This window comes from Pseudonaja textilis, chromosome 2, assembly GCF_049901715.1.
Source record: "Pseudonaja textilis isolate UNSWEBS1 chromosome 2, rPseTex1.2, whole genome shotgun sequence".
Taxonomy (NCBI): domain Eukaryota; kingdom Metazoa; phylum Chordata; class Lepidosauria; order Squamata; family Elapidae; genus Pseudonaja; species Pseudonaja textilis.
The window spans coordinates 101,514,622-101,542,344 of record NC_141991.1 but is presented as its reverse complement, the minus strand read 5'-3'; the positions used below and the strand labels follow the sequence as shown (position 1 = coordinate 101,542,344).

Below are 27,723 nucleotides of genomic sequence, written 5' to 3'. Positions count from 1 at the left end.
AGTTCTTTCCACAGTTTTGAGGAATGTAGCCAAATTAAACTACATGCAAGGAACAGAACCATAGGCTATAGAGATAGCTGACCTGATGCAGTTAAGCTGGGATTCAATTTTTCCTGCTCAAGAGCCTCAGCATTACTCTATTTGGGGCCACATGATGATGGTAGAAAGGGCCCTTGATAAAACATATTTAACTTCCATCTTATCTTTCTCAAAATGGTATCCATAGCATTTTCTCCTCCCATCCTCACTGCCACAACAACTAGTCTGTGAGGTTGGGTGACCTGAGAAAATGTAAATGAGATCCTGGATCTCTCCAGTGCAGACTAATACTTTAGCTTCAATACCCCCCATCCTTTTTTTTTTTCAAATTGCTATTTTTGTGGCCATTCTCATTCTGATCAGCATGTAATGGCTCAGAGTGATGTACAGTGCACTGCAATGTTGTGTCCCAAGTCCCATCAAATTTTTGATTGGATGCATGCCTCAAAGGGCAAAGCTTTGACAGCAGATGCTCCTGTTTTTTTCATACAGCTTCCCTCTCCCCTCAGGTATCAGGCTAACAATACTGTGTGATTCAGTTACTCCCAAGGAGCTGTTGATGTGAAGAAAAGGGTCACTTGTATGTTTTCTTTTATGTATACTGAGTATTTGCACCAAGACAAATTCCTTGTTCAATCACAGAATTCTATCCAGGCGCATGTACAGTACTTCTACCCACCTGTGTCATTTGTGCAAATTATAAACAAAAGCATTGATTTAATCTCTGTTCTATTTTGCAGCCAAGAACTTTGGTAAAATAATGACTTACTCTATAAGAAAGTACAGTACAAAATAAACACTAATTTCAAATTTTGAAAAATATTTACTTTTACACAGTGAAACTGTTACACTAAGATATCAGCTAAGTAAGACACCTCAGGAATGCACAACATATAATTTATGAAGCAAAATTTATAAAAGGTATTATCAATCCTGTTAATAAACCTTCATGAACAGAAACTTTAATAAAATACAAATATTCCAAACTGGGAAAGGGAGGGAAACTCAGAGTCCCAATTTTTGAAAACAAAGGTCTAATTGTTTGATATAGTACAGTTTGTCAGGAAAGAAGGAAGAAGGAAATAGGACAAAGTTTCACAATACCTCGGCTGGAATTTTGCATTTGTTTTTCAGGGTTTGACAGCTGTATTAAAAAAGTTAGCCTCAAATGAAAACGTTATCTCCAAGTTCAGGAGCAGCAGTTCTGCCCTCCTTAGTGAAGTCATCTATAGGAAGACCTTTAATTTTCCTCACCCAAGCATTTTTACACACCTTTTCTCTATTTGCAATAACTTTTGTCTTGGTTGCCTGATATTCTGCAATCTTAGCTTCTTCATATTCTTTCATTTGTTGTGTAGTCAGAAGTTGGAACCCAGAATTGTAACGATAAGGATTTGGACTAAGGGCACGGAAAAATTTTCTGTGCTGTGAAGTTACATTGGTATCAGGTTGGGCAATCTTCATTCGTGGTATTTTGATGGACTCAGCTGAACTTGTAAAGCCACCAATGATATTACTCTCAGTAGCAGCTGAAGATGAGATCTTAAAATAACCTTTTCTTCTTGACAAGCTGCTGCAAGACTTGGAACGTGTGACAGAGGGGGGAGGAATGAAGGATTTCACAGAACTCCCAAGCAAAGAATGTTTTGTGTTGAGCTGTAGTAGTTTGGTTTCATAAGGTGAGGAAATTTTTTCCATACCTAAAGTGACACCAACAGCCTTTAGTTGTTTCACGTGGCTTGTTAGATCTATTGCCTTGTACTTTGAACTTTGAGAAGATAGAGTTAGTTTGGGCTGTATTTTCTTGGGCTGAACAGGTTCCCAAGCATCTTTAATGTTCATGTTGTATGCCATATTGACACTGACATTATCATGTTGGTAGGCATGGTGTACTGTACTGACAGTGAGGAGTACCTGATCATTAGATATGGGACCAATAGGACGTCTCTTCTTTAGGTGATTTAACAAAGCCTTAGTATTCTGGTCAAATAAGGAAGTGGGTGGAGCTTCTGATACTATTTCCTCATCTGTTTTAAAAAGAAAAAGAGAAAGGAGTTTATACTACCTTCTGACATCAGAACTTGAAGACGGAAAGCAGGGGCAACTCAGCAGAAGGCCCCCAGCCTGGTCTTCAAAAATGGAGATAAAAAGATACTTATAGGATTAGAAAAATGAGATACCAGATAATCGGAATTGGAAGGGACCTTATAGGTCATCTAGTCCACACACCCCCGCCCAAATGGGAAACCCTACACCATTTCTGACAAATGGCAGTCCAATCTCTTCTTGAAAGTCTCAAGTGATGGCACTCCCACAACTTCCGAAGGAAAGCTGTTTCATTGGTTGATAGGTCTCATTGTCAGAAAGTTTCTCCTTATTTCCAGCTTAAATCTCTCCTTGTTCAGTTTCCATTCATTATTCCTTGTCTGGCCTTCGGGTTCCTTATAAAATAGCTTGACCCCTTCCTCTCTATGGCAGCCACTCAAATACTGGAAGACCGCTATCATGTCTCCCCTGGTTCTTCTCTTCACTAGACTAGCCAAGCTCAGTTCCTGTAACCATTCTTCATGTGCCTTAGTCTCCAGTTCCCTAATCATCCTGCTTGCTCTCAGAAGCTTTATTTTAAAACCCAGGAAACTCTTTGATTTATTAATTCAAAGAATTTATGTATCATCTTACACAGAGAGGATTCTAAGATTTAAATAATATTGTTTTATTCTGATAATAAAAAAATAAACACAGAAACCATCAACAGTAATACCCAATGGCGGGAAGAACAAAAAATAAAACCTAATTACAATCATAAGACAGGGATTCAATATCAGGGAACAATTCATAACTCACCCTGCCCCAGGGTCTATTGAGTGGCTGTATTTGGGCTGATACTTGCCAAAGCAATGCATGGCTACAGAATTATACACAGTAAGCAAACAATTATGATATTTAAAGAACAGGAAATGCAAGTAATATGAATTCACCCACTCCAATGTTCCAATGCTTCTCTGACTCTAACTCTAGCTTTCACAAATATCTATTTTTGGAGGGTAATGGTTTGCAAATCATAATTGCAATCAGTGAGCACTTACCTATAGTATTTATTTCCAACCGAGCATGCATTAGATCAATGATAGGAAATCTTTTGGATGTCAAAACTCTGGAAAATGCCTGACTTGATTCTGTTGATGTGTCATATCCCACACCCAAACAAAAGAGAATCAACTCTCTATCTCCCCTCCATCTAGGCTTACCTTGAACAATGACATTTGATAGCAGCACAAAGGCTGGGCCTGAAGTCAAGGCTTGGGCTTTGATTTCAACCCTAGCGTCACTACTGCTATTGAAAAAGAAAACTTTGCACCATGCTCCAAGGCCTGCGAGTCTTGGAAAACAGTGCAGTTGCATCATGGGTCAGCAGTCCCAAAGATCTACCAAGTGTTTCTTCAGTATTTTCTTTCTACTGACAAGCTCCTGCAGCCTACTTGAGGCTACTCTGGGTTACCAAAGGCCTTCTTTCTTGAAATGGCTTCAGAGAATGCTCTTCCACATCCTCTGCAGCCATTCTTGCAGGACTCAAAAATCACACAAAAATGGGGCAATGCTTTCAAGAATAGTTGAGTGTTGGTGAATGCTGGCATATCAACCAAAACATGAGGTGTCATGACATGTTTGTCCTAAGACCGTGATGGTGAACCTATGGCATGCATGCCACAGGTGGCACGCAGAGCCATTTGTGCGGGCACGTGAGCCCCAGCCAAACTTACCTGCACTATGCGTGCACATGCCTCCCAGCTGATTTTTGGCCTGTTTGAGGCAGCTTTCACACACACACACCCCAGAGGCTCAAAGGAAGCCTTTGCAGCCTCAGGAGGCTGAAAAATGGGCCTTCCAGAAATACCGGAAATGCCAGTTTTTGGCCTCCAGAAGGCCTTTGGAGCCTGCAGGAGGCCGTTTTCACCCTCCCAGGAGCTTGAGGGAAGCCTCTGCAGCCATTTGAGGCTGAAAAATGGGCCTATTTCAGTACTTCCAGGTCCATTTTTCAGCTTCCAAAAGCTCCAGAGGCTTCCCTCGAGCCCCTGGGAGGGTGAAAACAGCCTTCCCCGGGCTCCAGAGGCCCCCCAGAGCCTGAAAACAGGCACATCTGTTATTTCGGGAGGCCCATTTTTTGGCCTTCTGAGGCTGCAGAGGCTTTCCATGAGCCTCCGGGAGGGCAAAAAAGGCCTCAAACGGGCCAAAAATCAGCTGAGAGGTGTGCACATGCACAGTGCAGGTAAGGTGGTGGGGTGGGGGGTTGCACGCACATGTGCAGGGGCGGGGAGCATTGCATTATGGGTGCCAGCACATGCACGCTTTCGGCACACCATAACAAAATGGCTTGCCATCACTGTCCTAAGTTCTCCATCACTGCATTAGATCATGGTGAAAGTCGACTATTTCATTTGTAAAGTATGAACTTGCCAATGCCTTCTTTCTTTCTAAGATTCTTCTACCTACCTATCTGCCCAATTTAGATTAGCAGCAACTACTAGCTGCTCATCAAATTCTCAAGGCTGTCAGTAAAAGCAGGACTAATTGATATTAACATCATATTGCAATGTGCCTAAGATAAACTGTAATGCAACTAGCAGTTTAAAGTAATTTGGCTTGGTTCTTTATGCAGTGGTCAATAATAGTACCCATGTGGCAGTTTATGGTTTGTCTGAAGCCTGAATTTTATTTGTGTATGACATGACATAATAATACATAATAAATTATTCTAACCATTAAGATTTTTGTCTTTGGTAATGGTTGAAAGCTCTAAGCCTTGTGAAAACCAGGCTCAATGGGGCTCTTGATTTCGTCATTTTTTAAAAGTGTGTCTGTATTCACTTTTTAATGTGTACTTCTTGTACCAAATTCTGTCTTTAGCATTGTAAATAAGAATACTAGATAGAATAGAATAACAGAGTTGGAAGGGACCTTGGAGGTCTTCTAGTCCAACCACCTGCTTAGGCCGGAACCCCTATACCATTTCAGACAAAGAGTTATCCAACCTCTTCTTTAAAATTTCCAGTGTTGGAGTATTTGCCACTTCTGGAGGCAAATTGCTCCACTGATTAATTGTTCTAACTGTCAGGAAATTTCTACTTAGTTCTAAGTTGCTTCTCTCCTTGATAAGTTTCCATCCATTGCTTCTTGCCCTGCCCTCAGTTGTTTTAGAGAATAGCTTGACTACCTCTTCTTTGTGGCAGCCCCTGAAATATTGGAACATTGCTATCATGTCACTCTTAGTCCTTCTTTTCATCAAACACATTGAATTTCTTATATTCACAGTTGCTACAAAGGCAATTTAAAAAGCAATAAAAAGATCTGTGGGATATAGTTCAAATCCATATGATTTTATTTATAATTCTAAAAGTTTTCTTTTCATTCTGATTATGAAATTCTGAGAGCAGGGAAGGCTTGAATATCCATTTGGACTGAATGGCTTGTTTGGCATTGAATGGGGACAGTGCACATCTACATGGAGGGGAATGGAGGGGAAGCATAGGCACAGAGATGAATGAAGGTAAGGCTACAGCAGAAATGCCAAATAAGTGGAATGAAGGGAGGAATAAAATTACCTCCCAAATCTTTTAGCCATCATTTGTTTTCTATTTTAAGGGAGAGAATTCAAAAAGAAAACAATCTGGTTATTGGAAGATATGGGATGAAAAGATATGGGATGAAAACCTAAATGGTTTTGATGTTTAATATCCCCTGCTTCTTTAAAGGTATTTCCCATCATTAGCTCAATAATTAATAACTTTGGCTTTGCATACTCAGGAATCTTGGCATATGACATAAAATTTATATGGAGCAGAATAGTCGTATTTTCTAGTTGCCTTTGATTTGGGGAAATCAGACAAATCTATGCAGACTTCAAGCCAATTTTCCCATTTTTATTTTCTCCCCATTTTTTTTTTTTTTTTAGAATACACCACTTTGGTAAGAAATTGGGAGATCATGACAGTTTAACCCATTTTTTTTGTATTTTTCTTTAGTTTTGCCTATAAATTAAAAAAGCAATTTATTCTGTCAAAGTATTAATCGGTAGCCTAAAGGTGAATATCAGTAACCATTATAACTGTTAGAAATAATATCCAAAAATTCTTTACCAGAAATAACTTTCACTATTGTTGAAGACTGCCGTTCCTTTAAGGTTCGGGCAAGTATAGAGAGTCTTTGCCTTTGGTATGGGTCCAGGGCTATGGCTGTCTTACCCTCCCTCTTCCGGAGTAAAGGAGTCTTCACAATTTCATAAACGAGGGCTAGAAGAGAATCACATGGTTAGCAGTCCAAAATATGATGCAACAGAATGCCATGGAATAATTCAAATTAAATATGGCCTCATAAGGTTAGAGGGTTAATTCCACAGTGGGATTTTATACAATGATGAGACTACACATCCAATGTATATTTGTGTGCATAAAGTTCTTCAATATGGCAAGTTTTGAAAAATATCTAATACCTTGGGAGAAAAGCATACCAGACCTTTTCAGTTTTGAAAGAAATGTGAAAAGATAATTCATGGTGTTTGCAGATGAAAGTTTTATCATACTGTTATTCTGATTCACTGCCTAATTTTATAGCAGATGAAACATAGGTTTCATATCTTTGACTTGGAATCTATTTTATCCTACCTTGTCTATATTTTTTTCCCATTAACATATATTACAGTATAGCAAAACAAAATACCTATACAATTGTTTGACTGATAGCCCAGAAAAACTGTCTGGAAGCATCTCTAGTCCATCTTTTAATTCCACTGTAATCTATTAAAACTTACTGAAATATCTCCATGATAATTAAATAGGTATAATACTGTATTTGATATAAATAATGGGATCTGACAGAGCTCAGGAAGTACAGAGCTGTGGTGTCAGTGGTTAGAATGCAGTACCACAGGCTAATTCTGCTGACTGTCAGCAGTTTAATCTCACCAGCTCAAGGTCGACTCAGCCTTCCATCCTTCTGAGGTTGGCAAATTGAGGACCCAGATTGTTGGGGGCAATAGGCTGATCCAGTAAACCACTTAGAGAAGGCTGTAAAGCACTGTAAAGTGGTATATAAGTCTAAGTACTAATGTTATTAAAGTTTCAAGAATAATTCTATTTACTTTTGCAGACTTAGCAATTGTCCCAAAATATGCATCACCCTATTTATACTCACTTAGAACTGATTCATGGGTATGTAGAATTTGTATTGGCACTGGCTGGCAAAAAAACAGCACATCAGTTACCATGTGATTGTTTGGACGCTATGGTTCGGTGTTTATGCAATGAATCTGAGTGTATTTTTCAGTTGAAGATAAGATGGAAGAAGAGACAGAGCAATAATATCATCATTTCATTTCCTCCTAAGTGCAGCGTGCAAAATGCCCACTGCACATTTGTAGATGGTATTTACCTTATTGATCTGAAGAAAAGACTACCTGTTGAACAAGCCATCCATCACCACCTGTGCTCTCTTACAAAATTGTTGGCAGAAGGGATTTTTTTTTGCCAATTTGATATACAGTAGATATGAATATATACAATTATACCTGCACAAACATACATACCTGGGACATCTTTGGATAATCGTGTGGCATGCTGGGAAATATAATAGGAAAGTACTGTCTCGTCAACATCTCTGTATAGCTTCCAATTTTTCTTTCTGGCTCTTTTCTCCCGCACAGATTTTGAATATGGAGGCGGCTTTATTGGGGCTGAAATGTCGTGAAATTTGCCTATGAGTGATTGGTTAGGTATTCTATCAGAAAGCTGATTATGATCCCAGTCTACTTCTTCAAACTGGAACAAGACCACACTTCCTTCTGCGTTGATCAATAATCTAGGGAAGAAATTGGATGAGTGAGAAAACATTATGAAATCTGTCCACTGATTCAAGAAAATGATTTGTAATAAAGTGGCTTCAGGTTGCTGACAGAACTGTTCTTCCTTGCAGTTAGGGTCTCCAAATTCTATTATTTAAAAATCAGAAGATCAACAATAATAACAATCATTGGAAGGGGAGGTTGGTCACTGCAAAATGAAGGGAAGGTCTTTTACCCCACCCCCACTTTTCTTCCCTGTCATAATCTGAATGAAAAATATTCCTCAAAAGTTTATTTTTGCATGATCAAGGACATTTTCAGTACTTTCTTTCCAGTACTAAGAACTTTGGATGATTTTTCAAGCAAAATAGTTGGAAGGGCTAAGTTTTCTATATTCTACAATTTCTATACACATTAAATAGGAATTAATTTATAGCTCACTTTTCCATAAATTGTCTTCTAAGGCAGCTATAAAAATGAGTATATAAAACCAGATTGCAATGAGAGCACTCTAACACAATAGCAGTAACAGAAAACATATCACCTTGGTAGACTCAGGCTTGTTTAAGTAAAAGGACTTTGATATCAAAGGATATCGAGTAATCAGTTAATTCTCTAATCAGGGAAATCTTTTTTTTAATTAATTTTTATTGAGGACATATTTACAGTGCAATTTCAGATCAGGCCATCCCAAATTCCCCCCACTCTTTGCATCCTAAGTCTTCATTTATTTCTTCCCATATAAACCTAGCTATATCTTTTTTCCATTGCTTAAATGGAACATCAGTTGTTAAAATTGGTATTGTTTGATACAAAAAACATCACTCTAGGCAATATATTCATTTTTATCCTAATGGCAATTGTAATTTTCCCCATCTTAACATATCCTTCTTGAAACCTTGGTATAATTAGTTTGAAATAACATACAATTCATTTTATTTTTTTCTCAGTTCGAAAATCTCAATCTCAGTTTTTATCATTCTTTTTGTCCTTCCATCTCCTTTTTGTTAGCATCTTCATTTTATCATTAACTTTAAAATCCTGCTATCACAACAAAATCATTTAATTTTTCATTAATAGTTCTGTTCTTTCCAAAGGGTCTTTTGAAATTATCACCAAATGTGATAATTTATATGTTTAATCTTTTCTCCAGCAATTCACTCATCCTATCTTATGTCTCTATTCAATACTCCAAGAGTTAAACAAAGAACAATAGTGACAAAGGATATATATGTAAGCTTAACATGGGCATTTGTGATCAGTAAAGGTAAGACAGAGACTTCAAATGGCCTATTCTTATTAATAATTAGTATAACACTACTGTGCTATCATGGCAGCCGTCTAAGGTACATACACACTGTCAATTCTGTTAGAGGAAGAGTTGTATTTTTAATTTAGTTTGGAATACAGTATGATTTCCACCCTCTTTCTCTCAAAGAAAAATCTGTCAAGAAAAAACAATTGAGAAAACAATACAATGAAGGCAGGATTCAAGAATTCAGAAATCTACCTTTTCTTTGGAAATAATAGCTGTTGAATGGAACAATGTTTAGGAATTATTGAAATTCCATAAAAAGTATTATGGAAACAGAAAAACCCAAATTGTCCTTCAATTTTACATGCAAATACTGAATTCTGGAACTTTTTATAGAAGGAAGCAATAAATAAAACATTCCCTAAAGGTTCCAGTTTAAGTTACATTGATTTGCTTTCTTTTGTTATTTTGTTTCAAAGTGTACATGGAAAGTCAATGCATCATTAATAGCCAGACTTTAAAAATATGTACCTCAGAAGTAACATCCACCAATTTTAATTAAACTTACTTTTAAGTATCTATCATTCAAGACTATGTTGCTCAGGGCAAGTTGGGTTCATAGCATTCCCATATATCTCTTCTTTCATTTCTATTATTATTATTGAACTAGGAAATAAGAACTTTTAACATACCTGTTTTCTAAAATACAGAAGGATACCACTGGGTCACCTCTGCTGTTTGCTCTCATAACCCTCAGACAGATTCCAGAGAAGAAATTAAATATGCGTATCTTCCCATCAGCACAGCCACTGATGACTCTGAGATAAAGGAAGGCCAGAGATAGAACCTCCCTATAAACAAGCAAATTTCAATGCAGTAATATTTATTTAATATGCTCATAATTATCAACAATTATTTAAAAAGCTTACAGTGTTGAAAGAAAAAAATACAAAGTTTTTCAATGTTAATCACCAACTAAAACAGTGATTCCCAAAGTGGGCGGTACCACCCCCTGGGGGGGGTGACTTAGGGGGATGCTAAGAGGCAAAGGGGGCACTGGAGGTGGGCCCCTCGCAGGGCGCAATTCAGGGGTGGGATTCTATCAGTTCATTACGTTCCCGGTAGTTTGGAGAACAGGCCCCTGGCTGGCCCTGCTCCTCTTTGCCCACTCCTCCATCCCCTGCCCAGTCAGTCCTTATTGCGCATGCACAACATTGCATGAATGCGCAATAATTGCTGACAGCCACAGAGGCGTGTTGGAGAAGCAGAGCAAGCAAAGCCGGAAGTTGGTAATTTTCGCTGCAAAAAGTATCCAGATGCCATGTGTTTTTTCCGGTGCGGCTGGAGTCCTACCGCACCGAAAAAAACATGTGGTGTCTGGAGGTTTTTTGCAGCAAAAATTACTGACCTCCGGCTTTGCTCTGCTTCTCCAATGCTCCACTGTCACCATGTTCTAGGCACCTGCTATCCAGGCTCACCCTATTGACTGCTGTACCATTCCACTCGGACTTGCTTGGGCAAGTCCCTCCAGTGCAGCGGGCTCAATGGGGTGGACCTGCAGGGCCAGAGCCTAGAATGTGGCTGCAGCGGCACGTTGGAGAAGTGGAGCAAGCAAAGCTGGAGGTAGATAATTTTTGCTGCAAAAAACCTCCAGCCACCGCATGGTTTTTTGGTGCAGCTGCAGTTCAGCCGCACCGAAAAAAAACATGTTGCGGCTGTAGGCATTCGTGACAAAGGCAACGTGTGCTGGCGGGAAGCCCAGTGACAACAATGGCTCAGCCCTGGCTTGCCTTCCCTAGCAGCCAGCTGTGGGAGGAAGGTAAAGTCATGGCCATGGGATGACGAAAGAGGTGGTCATGAGGTAGGAAACAGGGAGATTAAGGGCCGGGGCCTCTGAAAGAGAAAACGGGGTGATGCAGAATTAGCCCAGGCCTTTGACAGATTAGGCCATGCCTGCCTGGGCAGAAAATAGGTAGATAGGTTAAGGAAGGGATAGAGAGAGGGGGAAAGAAAGAGAGGGGATGAGAAAGAGAGAGAAAGAGAGAGAGAAAAGAGAGAGAGGGAAAGAGAGAAAGAAAATGAAAGAGAGAGAAAAAAGAAAGAGAAAGAGAGAGAAAAGAAAGAGAAAGAGAGAGAAAAGAAAGAGAGTGACGGGAAGAGAAAGGGAAAGAGAGAAAGAAAGAGAAAGAAACAGATAAGAAAGTAAAGAAAGAAAAAGGGAGAGAGAAAGGAAGAAAAAGGATAGACAAAGAAAGAGGGCAGATGGAAGGAAGGGACAGAAAGAAAGAGAGAGAGAGAGGGAAAGAAAGAGAAAGAGAGAGGGAATGAGAAAGAAAGAAAGACCGAGGGAAGAGAAAGTGAATGGGATGTGGAGGGTAGGAGAGAGAAAGAGAGAGAGAAAGAGAGAGAGAAGGAAGAGACAAGAAAGAAAAGAAAGAGAAAGGGAAAGAAGGGAGAGAGAAAGGAAGAAAAAAGATAGACAAAGAAAGAGGGGGGAATGGGAGGAAGGTACAGAAAGAAAGAGAAAGAAAGAAAGAAAAAAGAGGGAGGGAGGAGAAAGTGAATGAGATATCTAGTCCAACCACCTGCTCCAGCAGGGTTAGAAGGGAATGTGTGTGTGTGTGTGTGTGTGTCAAAACTCCAAAAACAAGTCAAGTAGCTCTGGGGAAGTCAGTCATAAATTAGAACACTTACTAAGCAACCGGCCATTAAGCGAGGACCACTTATATTTGGTTTGCCAGTCACATGGCCACCTGGCCACGCCCACCCAGTCACATGACCACCAAAACATGTCCATCTGGTCACGTGACCACCAAGCCACACCCACCCAGTCACATGACCAAGCAACACCCACAAATTAGGCCACGCCCACAGAACCAGTTGTTAAGAAATTTGAATCCCACCTCTGGGTGGGGGGCACTGAGGATGAATTTGTAGCATCAAGGGGGAAGTGGACTGAAAAAGTTTGGGAACCACTGCTCTGGACTTTAAAAACAATGCTTTAATACCTTTTACCTAAGCAACAGAACCTGAATATCTCTGTCAATGTCATCTACCTTACTTTGTACCCATGTGAACAACTAAACATTCATAACCTCTTAGGTGCCATCTATAATTCTGGCCTGCTCAGAGTCTTTTGGGAGTCCAATTCTGATCTTTCAGGTTCATCCTTGCTTTTTTTTTAATGAATTAAAAAATATTCAAAATCACTTGTCCTCACAAATCATTCTAGGAAGAAAAAACGATTGTACTACTGTACTAAGAAAGCAATTGCTAGAGAGAAAATTTGGAATGTTTAGAGTGAAAAAATAACTACCAAAACAAACTGAATCTCTTAAATGAAAGCATTCATTGTATGTTATGTAGGCTAAACAGAGAGCTGCCTGAACTAGGAATTTATATTGGTTTCAGTCCTGTGTGCCTGTGGCATTTTATTCTAAATGCTGACAACAAAAGGAGCAATAAATCAGAGTAGGGAGGAAATGTGATGCAGAGAAAAGATTGTTGCACCATTTTGCTGAAGCAAAGTGATGATAGATTAAAAGAAATAGTATCTCCTTCCTGTTTAGAGACCAATTAGTTATCAATGAGCTGTTCAAGTGTGAAGTGGAAGGCAGGGAGATTCTATCTAGTCAATGGTCTCTCAGCTTTCCTTGCAAAGATAATTTATATTTATATTGTAATATATATTTACTGGCCATGACCTTCATCTGCTTTTAATATTCCCAGATTGCAGACCTCTTCTTCCAGGAACATCAGAACCATAGTCAGAGATAGGATTGGCATAATGCTTGAATCAGCTGGCTTCTGAATTAACAGCTGAGCCTGTTCCTGTTTTTCTCATCTGATTCCAGTCTCTAGTCTCTGGGTCCATGGCCTTGACTGCATCTTTCAGCCAGAATGAAGATAATTTCCTTCATGCCAGAAGACTATCTTTCTCAGTGATTTCAAGATTTATCTCCCTCTTTCATTGTCTCCTCCAGTGGCTTCAAAGAACACAATGGAGTGATTGGTAAGGCTTAAAATGCAAAATGTATTTTATACTAAAAAAGACTTACTTGGGATGTCTGAAGCCCATTAGACATCGCTTGTGTTTCCCCACCATGCTCCATGCCAAAATATATCCATCACTGCTTCCTGTCAGAAGATGCCATTCATCAAATGACAAACATTTTATAGCGCCTCGGTGACCTTCTAAAACCTGTAAAAGAAAGAGGAGGAAGAGAGAGGGAAGACTTCTCTTTGTGTACTTTTGGTATAGTTTCAGGCATTCTTTAATTGTGGCTGACTGTTTACTTTGTCAGTAAATATTAAAGCTAGGTGTCAAAGGCTTTCCATAGATTTTTTTTGCTAACCCTGCCCCCCCAAATATCACTAAGTCTAGCCTCTTTATTGGATTAAAAAATAACCAATGTAGTATTGTTTTTTCCTGCTCAGAAGTATATTGTATAAGAAGCATTTCTAAAGCTTTGAATGATTACTATTTATTGTGTTAAAATGTTTATCAGATATTCCCCGTACAAAATGGATGTAAGATGTAAGATCCAGTAACAAACCCTTAAACTGGGATAACAGGGTATATAAACCAGTGTTTATCAACCTTGACAACTTTTATGGACTTCAACTCCCAGAATTCCCAAGCCAGCAAGTTGCCAAGATTGGTGTACATTGCTAAAATAGTAATCCTGTATAACAATGGCCATAAGTGTCTCTATCCCATCGTAATGGTATTTCAGCTACAGAGTTAATAAAAAATATCCCCAGCAGATATCTCATGAAGTGAGTTGCACATGCTTATTTCCACAGGACTGGATGTTCCACATAAAATAAATTACATTTGAAAAGAACAAGCATTGATAAAGAACAATGAGTTCCATGGGTAGGCATATTATCCACTGATTTTGCTAGAGAGAAAAAATACAGAAGGTAAAGTAATACTTTTGATTTCTCTTTGAGCCAGCCTTTCAGTTGCTCTGATACAAGGATGAAGTTCTGCTCTTTTTTTGCCTTAAATATCTTTGTTTGTTTGTTTTATTTATTTGTTTGTTTTTGTAAATTCAAGACCTAACATTTTGGTCTTATAATATGTTAAGATTCCAAGATGAAACTTAAAAAAACTTTTAACTTGTTTTTGATAATCAGCTCATCAAGTTTTCATTTATTTGGGGGGAAATTTGCTTGCTTGCATGAAAACTTTTCTTGTATAAGAAGGAATCCTAGAGTATCACCGGAATCTCAAAACTCTACAAAAAAAAACCCCAAGATTATTTCCAATTTAATGATTTATAGCATATTGTAGGACTATCCAGCCAGCTTTGTGATAAATAAGAGTAATGAAGACAGACTTTATACCACTTTAAAGGGGACTGAATATGATTTAAATTACTAGTGCAGAATTGACTCAGGGCTCAGACCAATTTCTCTTGGGCATCTCTAATTTATATCATGATACCTAAGGGGACTTTGCATTGGAATATATTTTAAGAACTTCCTGTTTCTTCCAGTACTCCTGTCAGCGTGTGGGTACAATTGCACTGCTGGTTACTTACCTGAGTTTAAATGTGAAATAAATTGGGCCAGGCTCTTTTGGAAGATTCATACCTTGATTAGAACATATGACTCAGCATGCCAAACTTTCACGAGGCCCTTGTCACAGGAAGTCACAATATGAACCTCATTCATTTTAGCAGCCCAAACATAAGCTTTGTGTGTGAAAGTTTTAATACATCGCCCAGTTTTCATGTCCCACACTGTAAGAAACACAAGAAGATGTAGTAATTTCTTAGCACGTTGCTCATCCTGTTTACTCATAAGTTGAATTTCAATGCATTTAATGCAGCTCAGTCCAAGATAGAAAAACATCAGTGAGACTTGTCTGGAAGGTTATACATCAGAAAAGGGTGAACAAGTCATTTAGCAGAGGGGTGTGATTTATCTATATTCACTGAATTTTGTTTTGTCTTTTTAAAAAATGCACTGCTACATTCCTTATACTGTATTAAAACTTTGTAAGTGATGGTTCAGAATATGATGTCCAAATATATAAACCAATGTATGCTATATTTTTCAATCTGGAATGACTTCATTATTTTCAGCAGCAAGCTCAAAGAGCTGAATCCCAACAAGATTGGAACCAACCTGATAACAGAGAAACCGCTTTACACAAGAGCATGTAAAAAGTATTAACAGAAAATAACAAACACTTTGTCACAGAAAATAGAATGGATGATATGGCCGAAAATAGCCATTCAGAGATACAGCTGTATGAAGAGCTGGGAGTGGAGAGGAAAAGGGAATAGCAAAATCTTATGCACACCACTGTGGCATTTCCCTAATTCTTAACATAAGGTAACAAGAAACAAGCATGGGCAGTCACAGAGACTGGTTCACCTGTTGTGCTAAGACAGCGGTTCTCAACCTTTGGTTCACGAAACCCTCGGAGGGACAGGATGGCATCACAGGCGGTCTATGAATGCTTGAAGGAATGTTATGATTTAAATCTTGCGTTAAGTCTTGGTGGTCCGTGGCCACAAAAGGTATTTAAAAGGGGTCCATAGTGAAGAAAAGCACAGAACCACTGTACTAAGCCATTATAGTTTGCAAAGTCTGGCTTACCTGTGGTACCTACTCTTATGGCTTACCTGTGATACCTGGCTTATGGCTTATGGCTGATATGGTTGTGCCCTTGTGATTCTGGATTTTTTCCTGGAGAACAACAAGGCTTCCCCACCAAGTGAATTGTTAATTTAAAAAAAAAAATAACTGAGAAACTGAAATATCTGCAAAGCCAAATGCTAATTTTGAATATAATCTTGATTTCTAACATCCCCTCTGGCCAGCAAATCATCTGCAGCCACTTAAAAAAGGATAGGTCTTACAAACAGTTTCATAAGGAGAAGTGCTAAGGGATGAAGTCATTTCCTTCAGGACAAGGCATCCATAAAACATTCTCCACCCAGCCCACTTCAGAATAGTTTACATTTCAAACCTTTGGTTCCACCTATTCTCATGTCTTTTCTCTTCCAGTTTGTTTAACTTTTTTTAAGTAAAGAAAAAATATAGCAGACAGAGGAAGGTGGGTTGGATATCTTCCCTGCCTTAAGTTATTTGTAAAAATAATAAAGTCAGGAAACAAAGAGGAGAGGAGAAGAGAGGAATAGAGTTTTCTTTTTAACTGTTGGCTAAGACATATTTTTCTATAACATTAGAAAAATAAGAATGTAATTTCACTCTCTTTTGGTGAGAGAAAATACTGCAGTTTCTAGTGAGAGTGGAAGGAGTTGCTTCTTAAAGCTCCAGAAAAAACAGTATTTTAAAATAAAATAGCAATAGCACTTACTTATAATACCGCATCACAGTACTCTCTAAGCAGTTTACAGAGTCAGCATATAGCTCCCAACAATCTGACCCCTCATTTTACCAACCTCAGAAGGATGGAAGCTTGAGTCACCCTTGAGCCGGTGAGAATCAAACTGCAGGCAGTTGGCAGGGAGCAGAAGTAGCCTGCACTAATGCATTCTAACCACTGCGCCACCAAGGCTCAAAAATAAACCAAGTAGGATTTTTAAGCAAGGGAAATATGGCCCTACTAACTTTTGGAGTATGGTTCTCAGCATTGTAAGTCAAGCTTAGTGTAGCCCTTGGGCTGAGAACATGCTTCTGTTTTATGTTAGAAAAAGTCATGATTGGCTCATTATCAGGTGAGTCTTCTTTTATCATACAACTTACCAGTGTTCTTATTTTACCAACTTTAGCATTTTAGTCATTGATTTTTTTTTATCCTACTTCTCTAAGAGGAATTAAAGCCGATATTCACATTTTGCTGTGCAGTCTTTGGATCCAGACACAAATCTGCTCTTGCACACATCCAAGCAAGTAATATTCCCTTTATGACCCAGAAAAAGCTTCACACAGGTTCCTTTTCTGATGTTCCACAACCTAAAAAAGAGTTCAAGAGAACAGTAAATGAACACCATACAAACAGGAACAGAAAAGGCTAGAATAAAACTATAATAAAACAATTCATCCATACTCGTCTTCATTGTTGCTGCATCACCTTTCAACCCCCTAAAAATGGAAACTAACTCCTGAAAAAGGCAGATTAAACTGTCCTGGGATAAAGAAACAGGATTAAAGGCACTCACCTGATGCTGAGATCATAGCTGCCACTCAGGAGGAATCCTCTGTCTTCATGGAGATACAAGGATCTGATACTACCAGCATGCCCAGAGAAGATAGGCGGGACGTTTTTAATCTTCTCTATATCTAGAAAGCGGACTTTTCGATCTAAAGAACCAAAGGCCAATAACCTCCCAGCAGTGCTATGAATCACTCGGTTGGAATCCAGACTGAAATAGAAAGCAAACATTAAATTAGGAACCTGATTTACTTTAACAGGCATAATGTAATTTCTACATTCCCCTTTCCTTGTTTCCTTCCATAACCCAAACTTACTGTTTCCAGACATAGATGCTTCCACAAGCTTGGAAGGATAGTTCTTCCATGTGTTGTGAAGTTATATTTTTGAAAAATTCTTATGGGTGAGTTGGTGAGATGCATCCTGATTCAGGTTTCAGTCACATACGCATTCTTGGGCGTTTATCAGTTTTACTTTCAGGCAACAGAGTTAACAACGTAGCAAGGAATATCAAGCAAAACAATTTTGTTTTCAAAGAGGAGTGGGCAAGTTAGTTCAAATTTCAAAGTTTCAATTTTCAAGGGACATGATGGCTCAATGATTCAATGCTGAGCTTGTCAGCTGGAAAGCTGACAGCCCAGGTTCAAGACCCCCACGCTAGGCAACAGGGCAAGCTCCCATTACTTGCCCCAACACCTGCAAACCTAGCATTTCAAAAGCATGCAAATGTGAGTAGATAAATAGGTACCACTTCAGTGGGAAGGTAACAGCATTCCATCCACCTTGGTGTATAGTGTAAGGTCCAAGAGTAGAATTCCTACATGGGAGTCATACAGGAGTCAGATGTTGTTTCCAGCAAGGAGAATAGAGACAAAGCAAGTCTCTTATATAGGTAGCAGCCAGATGTCACTAATTAGAATGTTTAGTCTTGGCAAGTCACCTAATAGACTTCCTCTGTTCTGTTTTCTCTTCTATTCATCCAGAACCTGGGTCCATGACAAGATGAATTAGAATTGGATGAGGGTAAATATATTCTGTCTTAGACACATACCTGTTTATTAGAATACGAACATTGTAGCCACTGCAAAAGACATTCCTTTCTTCTAATTTGACAGTGTCTGTCTCTTGGCCATGATATGCTTTCTGCATGTATTCAGTATCTTCACCTTGATTTGTAGTTTGCTGCTGGTCATAATCCTTCGAGCAAAGCAAACAGTGACAGTGGTAAATGATGAGAAAGTGAAAGCAAATAGCATACATAGAAATATGTGACTTCCAACTTAAGGTGGCAGAAGTGCTGGATTTCTTTCTCTCCCCAAATCTTCTCCTCCTTAGCAGCATAACCAGAACAAAAAGATATACATATTCCCATAATTATACGTTAACATTTCTCCCTTTGGAAAGAGAAACAGTACAATTGAGGGCAGCAAAGCTCCACCTTTCTATGTTTGATAGTTTCCAAGTGCCACATAGCAATGAGAAATTATCATCAAAATACCTTGAGACTAAGGTGCTGAACTCATTCATGAAGGTTTCTGGACGGTAGCACAGAAGTAATTTGCCAGTAAAATATTCCAGGATTTGGTTTAATCTGATTTAATCTGCAGCTTTAGAATTCCTTGGTGGTCTCTTATGCAAGTAAAAATTAAATTTATCCATGCTTAGCTTTCAAGCCCAGGCAAAATCAACCAGGCTCTGCCTCCCATACATAATAACTATGTAAAATCCTGGAATTCCTTCAGTTCATGGAATTCCAAGAAGGAAAAGCATTGACAATCTACCTTGAATTGCTTCTTAGTTTTGGTTAGGATTATATCACCATTTGATGTTATGCGAGGAATAGCAACCTTTACTATTCTGGCGTAGGTGGCAATTGCTCCTTTAGGACATAAGCCCTGCAACAGATAGCAAAATTGCAAATTCATAATACTACACAGGATACAATTCCTTAAATAAATATGTTCCTGAAAAGTTAAATCCAAAATGCTACAAAAATACAGGGCACATTTGTTTCTGAAAGGTCAAGATCAAATTTAGAGATGGCTTTGCTCAATCTATCGTATTTAATGCTGCAGGGAGATTTTAGCAATATTGTTTTGAAAGAAGCCATCTAATTCAGAACAAGAAAACAAGTAGTTGGAGAATAAGGTATAATTGTGGCCTCATCAAGTTTTCTACATCACATTTACTATAAGAGTGATAGGCAGATTCAGTTGGAATAATGGCTGATGACTGGCAATAAAACAGAACCCTCTGCCACACTTGAAGGGAGCATAGTGAGAGCCTTTTCTTCCTTGGTCTTACTCTTTGGAACATTATACCCTCTGATGTACAATCCACACCCTTCCTCTTGACCTTCCATAAGGGCCTGAAGACCTGGCTCTGCCAGTTGGCCTAGAGCTCCAATGGGGATGCATCATTGTAGAGGTAGTTATTGGATTAGGAAACACCCCACCTTGTATTTTGAGTTCCCCTTCTCCCAATCTTTTAACAATATTTTATTACTCTTTTTTTTAAAAAAAAGCCATGGTGATGCGATGGTTAGAATGCAGTATTTCAGGCCAATATTGCTGACTGCCAGCAGTTTGATTATGACCAGGCTCAAGGTGGACTCAGCATTCCATTCTTCTGAGGCTGGTAAAGCGGGGATTCAAATGGTTGGAGGCCATATGCTGACTCTGTAAACTATCTAGAGAGGGCTGTAAAGCACTGTGAAGTAGTATATATAAGTCTAAGTGCTATTGCTATTGTTTCTTTATTATTTTAATGTGTAGTAGTTCTCATGTTTGTAAACCACCAGCATTGTCTCTGGACAAGATGGGCAGCACATTAAATAAATAAATTTAAAAAAATTAGAAGCAGGAGACCTGACTATTGCCCAAGCCAGTTGCTTTACTTTGCCTAATGGTAAAACTAGCCCTGCAATCACAATTTCCTCTGTTAATTGGAGGAAGGAAACATCCACACTAGAGAATAAAATCATTGTAAATCCCTTTTTACGCCCCTGTAATCCCTTAATTCAATGCAGAGTCAGGGAGACTGGATGGAGCTGAGTGTTTATAAGATCCTACAATGCAAGGCAAATACTTCATTGGGAATGAGTATAATGTTCACAGGAATAGTAAGTCATTGAACATTTGCTGGATATAAACCTATTAACTTAAGCAGATGTGTTCCAGGGGAATGCTCTTCCAGATGTTAAATTGGTCAGCTGTCAAGCTTAAAAATTGCCTTCTCAGGTGCAGCTAGGAAGAAGAAGAAGAGGACAATAGTGCTAAGTGGAAAGAAAGCTCTCTGGACCCTGAAAGCTTAAAAGTCCTGCTCTCTTATGAAGCAATCACAAGGAAGGAATTTTCTCCATGCATGTCAATGTTTGGATAAGAGGAAATTAATCTACTACACATACCTGAAAAACAGAAATCTGACTTCGGAGGGCATAATTTGCTATTAGGTCACATTTAAGTTGTTTGATCAAAAAGTTCCAGTGTGGACTTACAGAAGCACATCGTGCTAAGGTTTTCATGTCTAACATTCCTAGAAAATCCAAAAGAAAAACATGTTGATTTTGACCAAAATTACTATTTCTTTTTTTTTCCTCATCAGTTATGGGCCCCATCAGCTCAGCAGAAGAGCAGGGTAGCAACTGAGATGACTAGTTTGATCCTTGGCTACAATAAATTAAAAATTGCTTAGTTATAGTATAAGCAGAATCCTCCCAGATTTATTAATCAGAGGTTGAAAATAAAGGAATTCGCTTATTAAGCAAGCACCAAAATGTGTTCTTGGAATCTCTGAGACTTTAAAGCAGGGGTGTCAAAATCAAGGGCCGTGGGCCAGATCTGGACTGCAGTGTTAGTGCAAGGTCATAGAGTGTGGCACAGAAACAAAAAGGAACTTACTTTGGGATTGGTTCATGTGATGTGATGATGAGTGAAAAGGGGATGGTTTGTAGGTTGGGACATTGTGGGAACTTTTAGTTTTGAAATAATGTCAGCATTCCAGGGAATCTCCATTCCAATTAGTAACTCCGAGACAAGCATAATCTCAAAAGTATCTTTTTTAGAATAGCACCTGGCACATCTGTGGAATTTCGAAACTAAGTTTCCCAGACTTCCCACAATGTCCCAACCTACAAACCATCCCCTTTTCACTCATCATCACATCACATGAACCAATCCCAAAGTAAGTTCCTTTTTGTTTCTGCGCCACAATCTATGACCTTGAACTAACAAAAGAATTCTATTTTGTCTACTTAGAGCTACTCAATAAAAATCACTCCCCTCCCACTTTCTCAAGCTATGTGGCAGTGATGAATAACGATTCCAAAGCTGACATGCAGGTTGCTTAAATCTGGCCCGCGGGGTTGCCCTGGAAACAGCGGCCTGCAGTGCCTGTGCCAGTGAAAATGGAGCTTGGCAGGGCTGTGAGTGGCCCTTGCAAGCTCCATTTTTGTTGGCAGAGGGTTGCAGGAGGCTGTCGCAGCCGGAAACAGAGCTCAAGAGCCCTTTTCACTGGTAGAGAACTCAGGCCATCACAGGAGACCCGGACATGAGTTTCATCAAGCTACCGCCCCTTGCCTCCCTGAGGTCAAACACAACCCTGATGCAGTCCTCAATGAAATGAAGTTTGACACCCCTGCTTTAGAGCCATAATAACAAAAACAAAATTGAGATAAACACAATAGACCTCAGATTCTAAATTAAAGAGTGATTACATCTGCCATCAACTGTTTTAAAACAACAAATGCAACCAGTAAAACTAACCATCACTCTTACAAGCCTGAACAGTTTTCACGATTTCTCAGACTCAGCAGGGACGGTTCTTGATGCTATAATATTTTAGGGCTTCCATCAAGGAAGAACTTTAAAGCCACTGCTTAATAGGTGAGAACATCCTGTAAATAATTCCTAAACCTCCATGTAGCCTTGATTATTTTCATCTTGGCAAACCTTGTTCCTATATCTCTTATCTTTGGCACGTTAATCTCTCTTACCACTCTCCTGTGTTGTCAATATATCTCTGGATCTGGGAGAAATACTGGCCATTCATTCCTCGCTTCTCCCTCTTCAAGTCACCTTTGATTGCTTTGTTTATCTACTTGCATACCTGTTAACTTCTGAGGAACACGGAACATTTATAACTTATTCAACACTGTTGCAGTCACCTAGGAAGCTGGGTTGATTGCATGGGCTCCTGAAAGGAAAGTGTCCCAAACTGGGGTGGGGCTGGGTGGGTGGAATGTTGCCTATTGAAGGGCAGCCCTAGAAAGGTTGAGGAGATATAAGATCCTTACTCAAAATGGATTTCGATAAGTGGATGGGCAGATACCGGATGAAATCTCTGAATTTGCTGGAGGACTGCTGAGGAGAAGCAGGTGGAGTGGTTGGGTGCAAAGTCAGCACTGCAAAATAGTTAGTCTCATTTTCCAGATCATACAGTGCTTTCCTGAAGATATTATCTGACTGTTTGGACCAAATCTTTTGTACACGGACATTACCTTGTGGTAAGGAAGAAAAAAAAGGTACAAGTTATACTGTGCAGGGCCAATATGACATTAATTAACCCAAATGCAAAATCTGAGTAATTAATAGATGAGCTACTGGATTCCACATTGTTTACCAGGTGCAACAGAGGAAAGTGACATAAGCTTACCCCTCCTTTCATGTCTCCGAAGGAGTTAGAATAAAAGACAGGAGCTCACCCTGCTCCATGGCAGCACTCGGGTCTCGAACACAAGCTTGTTGCTTGTCAAGACAGTGTCTTAACTATGCAAGCCACTGTGCTCCTCATAAACTATCCAAATCCATAGTGTTTGTCACCTTACTTGCTAATGCTTATTATAATTATCTATCAAATCTATGTTAAGGGAACGTAACAGGTACGCTTCTGGGAAGAAATATGCTGCATAATTCATTTCCTCTGCATGGGCTTCACCTGTACATACTACATGCAGTAGTCATCCATTGTGGGAACAAGTAATATACAGGTCTTCAGTCTAATCCAAAACAAAATTTCTATTTCCTTATGGGAAACTCATGCTGACAAATAGAACAAATCCAGAAGGGGGCATAGATTGACCATACTACACTGGGCATTTTCATTTACTCAATGAAAATAATAGTGTTGTTAACCATATAAATATGTTGACATGAAGATGTTACAGGTTAAAGCTGACTTAAATTATATATTGTATATACCGTACACTACATAAAAATCAAACCATACCAAACACGCTGCTTGCTTTTGAAAGTAACTGGCTTTCAGCCATTTGAGAAAGTGTAGCAGATTTCACAGGGATGAGAGGACGCATTTCAGATTTGCTCCAGCTTACATGTTCTTCTGTCATAGATCGAAAGATGAAAATAATTAAGGAAGAACAAAAGGGAAGTGAAAGCAGAACAATTTCACAAAAAAATGGCTCTGGGTGGGAGGACAAGAGGAACCAACTTCTTGTTCTTCAGTGCTCCCACTGAGATTGGGGCTTTTAGCAAAAGCAATAGCACTTCGACTTATATACCACTCCACAATGTTTTATAGCACTTGAATAGGAAAAAATAATCTGATAGCCTTCAGATATTCCAGACCCAATTTTCAGTTCCAGACAGCATGTCAGGTGCAAGGAATCAGAATGACACGGTAAAGAGTTGCTTCTTTATTGTTGCTTACAAGAATCTCCCAAGATAGATCTTGAAAACAGCCAGATAAAGGCTTCTAGTTGTTATTGGACATGTGGCAGAAAATGGAAATAAGGTTGAGCTCACCAAAGAACAGTCTAGCAGAAGTTCCCTCACAGGCGTTTGAACAAACAAGTAATTTCTTTCATTTGCTCCCCTGATCTCACAATATTTCTGGGTTCAAAAATTATATACCAAGAATACACGTTTGGAACAGTGACATGCATATTTTGAGGGAAAAAAGTTATATTTGGTGTATACCTTAAGGAATGCTGAACATAAGACATAGACAAAATATGGAAATAAAATTATGAAAATAATGTTTTATTTATTCATTTATTTTTTCAAATTTACATAGCTCCCCATCTCACAAAACAAGTCACTCTGGGTAACATACAACAAATATATTTTATTGTGGGGTTCTTGACGCTCTCTGAATTTGGCTGTTTTCTTGTAGACATTTCATTACCTAACAGTAGGGTTGTCAACTTCGTCACCCTCAGGCTACATGCATCACACACTGGCCACGCCTATACCCAGTTTACCAAAGGGGGGGGAAAGTCATGATACATCACCTGATGATGCAAGTTTGACATCCATGCCCAACAGCAACCTCAGAGAGCACCAAGAACCCCATAGTTCAACCTAAGCTGCAAATATTCTCTTCAAAATGTATTGCACATTATTTATGAAACTCAGTAATAGACGACATATGAACAGCCTCCCTCCAGGAAATCTAGATGGCACCCTCCCTTCTAGTATTTAGGAAGGTGATAAAAATGTAGTTCTGGAGAGCTTGTAAGAATTATAAATTATCAATAGGAGATCCCTGTGTTAGTGTAATTTTGATAATTCAACATAGAATAAAAGGCTGTAATATTAGGAAACATGGAGGGAAAAAGATTAAGAGGAGAACTAGCAACAAGGTAGATGGACTCAGTTCCAGTGGCAATGGGTGATTGTTGGGAAGACTTGAAATAACAAGTTGGGGATAGATCCTGATGAAGAAAATATATCTATGTGGTCGCTAGGAGTAAAAAATAACTTGATGGCCCACAATTTTATTTTTTTATATGTGTTTTATGGGCTTTACAGTGTATTACCAGGAGTCTGGTGTTACAAAAATTAAGAACATAAATTACCACAGGTAACGACAATCCACACTATAATTTATTTTCCAAATAGGATTGTATTATAAATATGATACACTGCAATGCTGCAAGCTAACTGATGATCATTAGATATTTTGAGGGATGAAAATGGGATAATGCCTTGGTGAGCTTCATTGGTTTATTTCTTTATTAGATGTTAATCCCATCTTTATTATTTTTATAAACAGCTCAAGGCAGCAAACATACCTAATACCTTCTCCTATTCTCCTCACAACAACAGCCCAGTGAGGTGAGGTAAGCCCAGAGAGAGTGACTGACCCAAAGTCATTTTTTAGGCTTGCAGCTGCAGCCTAAAGCAGGACTAGAATTCATTCCCTCAGTTTTTAGCCTGGTGCTTTAACTACTAGACTTTACGGTGGAACATCAACAAGTAAAACACTGGTCATTAGCACTACCACCTCGCTGGATGCCAAAAATAGCTCCTGCAGTTCTGGCAAATAGTAAAAATTACCTTTTTCCATGGCAGTCTCGTGTTCACTTAAGAGGATGCGGATCAGAGTACCAGCCATCAGCAACAACTGTGAGTCGCACATTTGCAGCAAAAGTAGTATGTAGTTTGCTTTGGTCCAGAAACAGGAGCCTCCGAACCATCTCCAAAGATCCGCCATGGATTGCGCCAGTTTCTGTGGATCCATTGCCCGATCCAGAGCAGAAGACACTCTGAAGGTGGAGCTGACGCAGGAACGGGAATAGGTAAAATCCTTGGTATCGATAGCCTGTAGGAGGTTCCAGGAGTATTTCAGGAGGTCGTAGCTTTGGAATCGGTTGATGATCCCCATCACGAACGTCCTCTGAGTTGCTTGGCTGGCACGAACAAACCACTCTCGGGTGGAAAAAATCTTCCAGGACAAGATGCAGGATTTGCAGCGATAGCAAACCGGAACCAAGTCTGTTTCCTTCTCACATCTTAGATCAGGGGTATACTGCAATTTATATTCTAGGTCAGGCTCAACTTCCGAAACTGAACGTATCTTCATGACAACAATCTCTGATTCACAAAGGAAGTAAATAGCTAGAGTAAATAGCTGGTAAAATGCAACCAGCCTCTTAATCTCCCCTTGCCTAACTCTAATTCTACGCCAAGCAGCCGCAAGTCAAAACTGTTAATAAAAGTCCTGGCTAGTTTCTGTTGGTGGAACGCTTTCAAAAAAAAAAAAAAACTCCTAGGAGACACAGTTGCTACCGTAATTCTCCTAAAATGTGCCTGAGTGGATACTTTTGCAATAAGCATACCATGTAAATTACATTAGACAAAGTGCATCAAGCAATTAATAGATAGCAGGAAATGGAATTAAACAACGACCAGCTTCCGAATTTAACGCCACCAGGTTATCTGTTAACTATTTACTATCTGTAAAATGCCAGATAGATGTTGAAAATTGAAAAGATGGCTGTTAGATAACTGGAATTAATGTTATCTTGGAAATCCTAGGTGGCAAAGTCTTGGAAAGCCAGTAATATCCGTTGATTTAAAAGGACATTTTGACATGAATTAATTTAACCTTTGCTCTTTGTATCTGTTAAAGAAGTTGCTTGTACTATTTTGCTCAAGAAAGGAAACCATTTGTAAGGAATTCATTCTATAGGAGAATTGTATCCTTTTCTATCTGGTTTCTTGCCTCTGCAGTTTGCTTCAGAGCTAGACACATCCTTGGAGACAATTCCCATGAACATCCTGCTCCATAGATAAGGGGATGGGGGCTGCCCAGAAGCATGAACACACAAGGGACATTGTGTAAAATAACAAAGTATGGACAGAGCATGGACAAAGAACTATCCATGGATAAAGAAGGGAAGGGCATGGGCAAGACATTGCCCACATTAATAACGAACCTCCTTTTCATTCTATTATCCAAATTATATTTCTTACTAATTAAAATTTTTTGCCTTTCAAAAACAATACACAAACATACAAGACATAAAACATAAAAAACATAAAACATCTTTTCTGAAAGCTGCTTGATCCCGGGTTAAAACTCTTCGCACAGATGCAAATTCAAAAATCATATTTACTTTATATATCATTCCATATCTTATTACCATTTTCAATTTTCTGTATAGCTTCTTCCCTCTTTTATCTTTCTTAGTTTTATTTTATTTATCTTATCTCAATACAAATCATAATACTTATCATTCTTTGTCTGTTCTTTTCCAGTTATCCATTCATCCTTTCTCTTTAAATATACTTCTCCTGTACACTGATTGGAGTGACGCCTTTGACTCTTTCCCCTAACTTAATAATACTTAATATAACTCTTACATTATATTGGGATTCTGATTAGTACATTCGACCATCACTTTTTATCTGACATCTCCTCATGATTTATATCAATTTGGAACAGATTAATTTGGAACAAATATGCTCTCACACAGGTGCATTTCTAACTTAAAAACTCAACTCTAGCACAACTTATCTGGTACCAATTTATGAAATACAGAACTACTGAAATGTTGTCGTTAGAGAGGGAGAACACAAGTAAAATTCAACCAGAAATCTGTCCATCACTAGAATGTCAGTTTTTCATTTCTGACATCATTCAGAAAACAATGGGTCATATTTAAGACTTTCACCAATAACAGTCAAAGATTAACTTGCTATGACTTCATCTTGT

The 27,723-nt window shown here is 38.8% G+C and overlaps 1 protein-coding gene across 2 annotated transcripts; it reads right to left on the bottom strand.

Annotated features, from left to right (window-relative positions):
• Nucleotides 1-842: 842 nt before the first annotated feature.
• On the bottom strand, nt 843-26,228 carry FBXW10B (F-box and WD repeat domain containing 10B). 2 transcript variants are annotated; one of them, XM_087924743.1, is made up of 15 exons: nt 25,563-26,217; nt 23,491-23,604; nt 22,559-22,762; nt 20,672-20,799; nt 19,047-19,160; nt 18,317-18,462; nt 18,014-18,082; nt 17,273-17,476; nt 16,945-17,066; nt 14,730-14,878; nt 13,187-13,329; nt 9,821-9,979; nt 7,619-7,890; nt 6,174-6,326; nt 843-2,066 (listed from the first exon to the last, which is right to left on the bottom strand). In XM_087924743.1, the coding sequence occupies exons 1-15, from the start codon at nt 26,086-26,088 to the stop codon at nt 1,204-1,206; spliced, it is 3,366 nt and encodes a 1,121-aa protein (XP_087780869.1). In that variant the 5' UTR covers nt 26,089-26,217; the 3' UTR covers nt 843-1,203. The 2 variants fall into 2 exon arrangements, with proteins under 2 accessions (XP_087780869.1, XP_087780870.1); XM_087924744.1 differs by lacking the exon at nt 18,014-18,082 and having other exon boundaries at nt 25,563-26,228.
• Nucleotides 26,229-27,723: the final 1,495 nt, after the last annotated feature.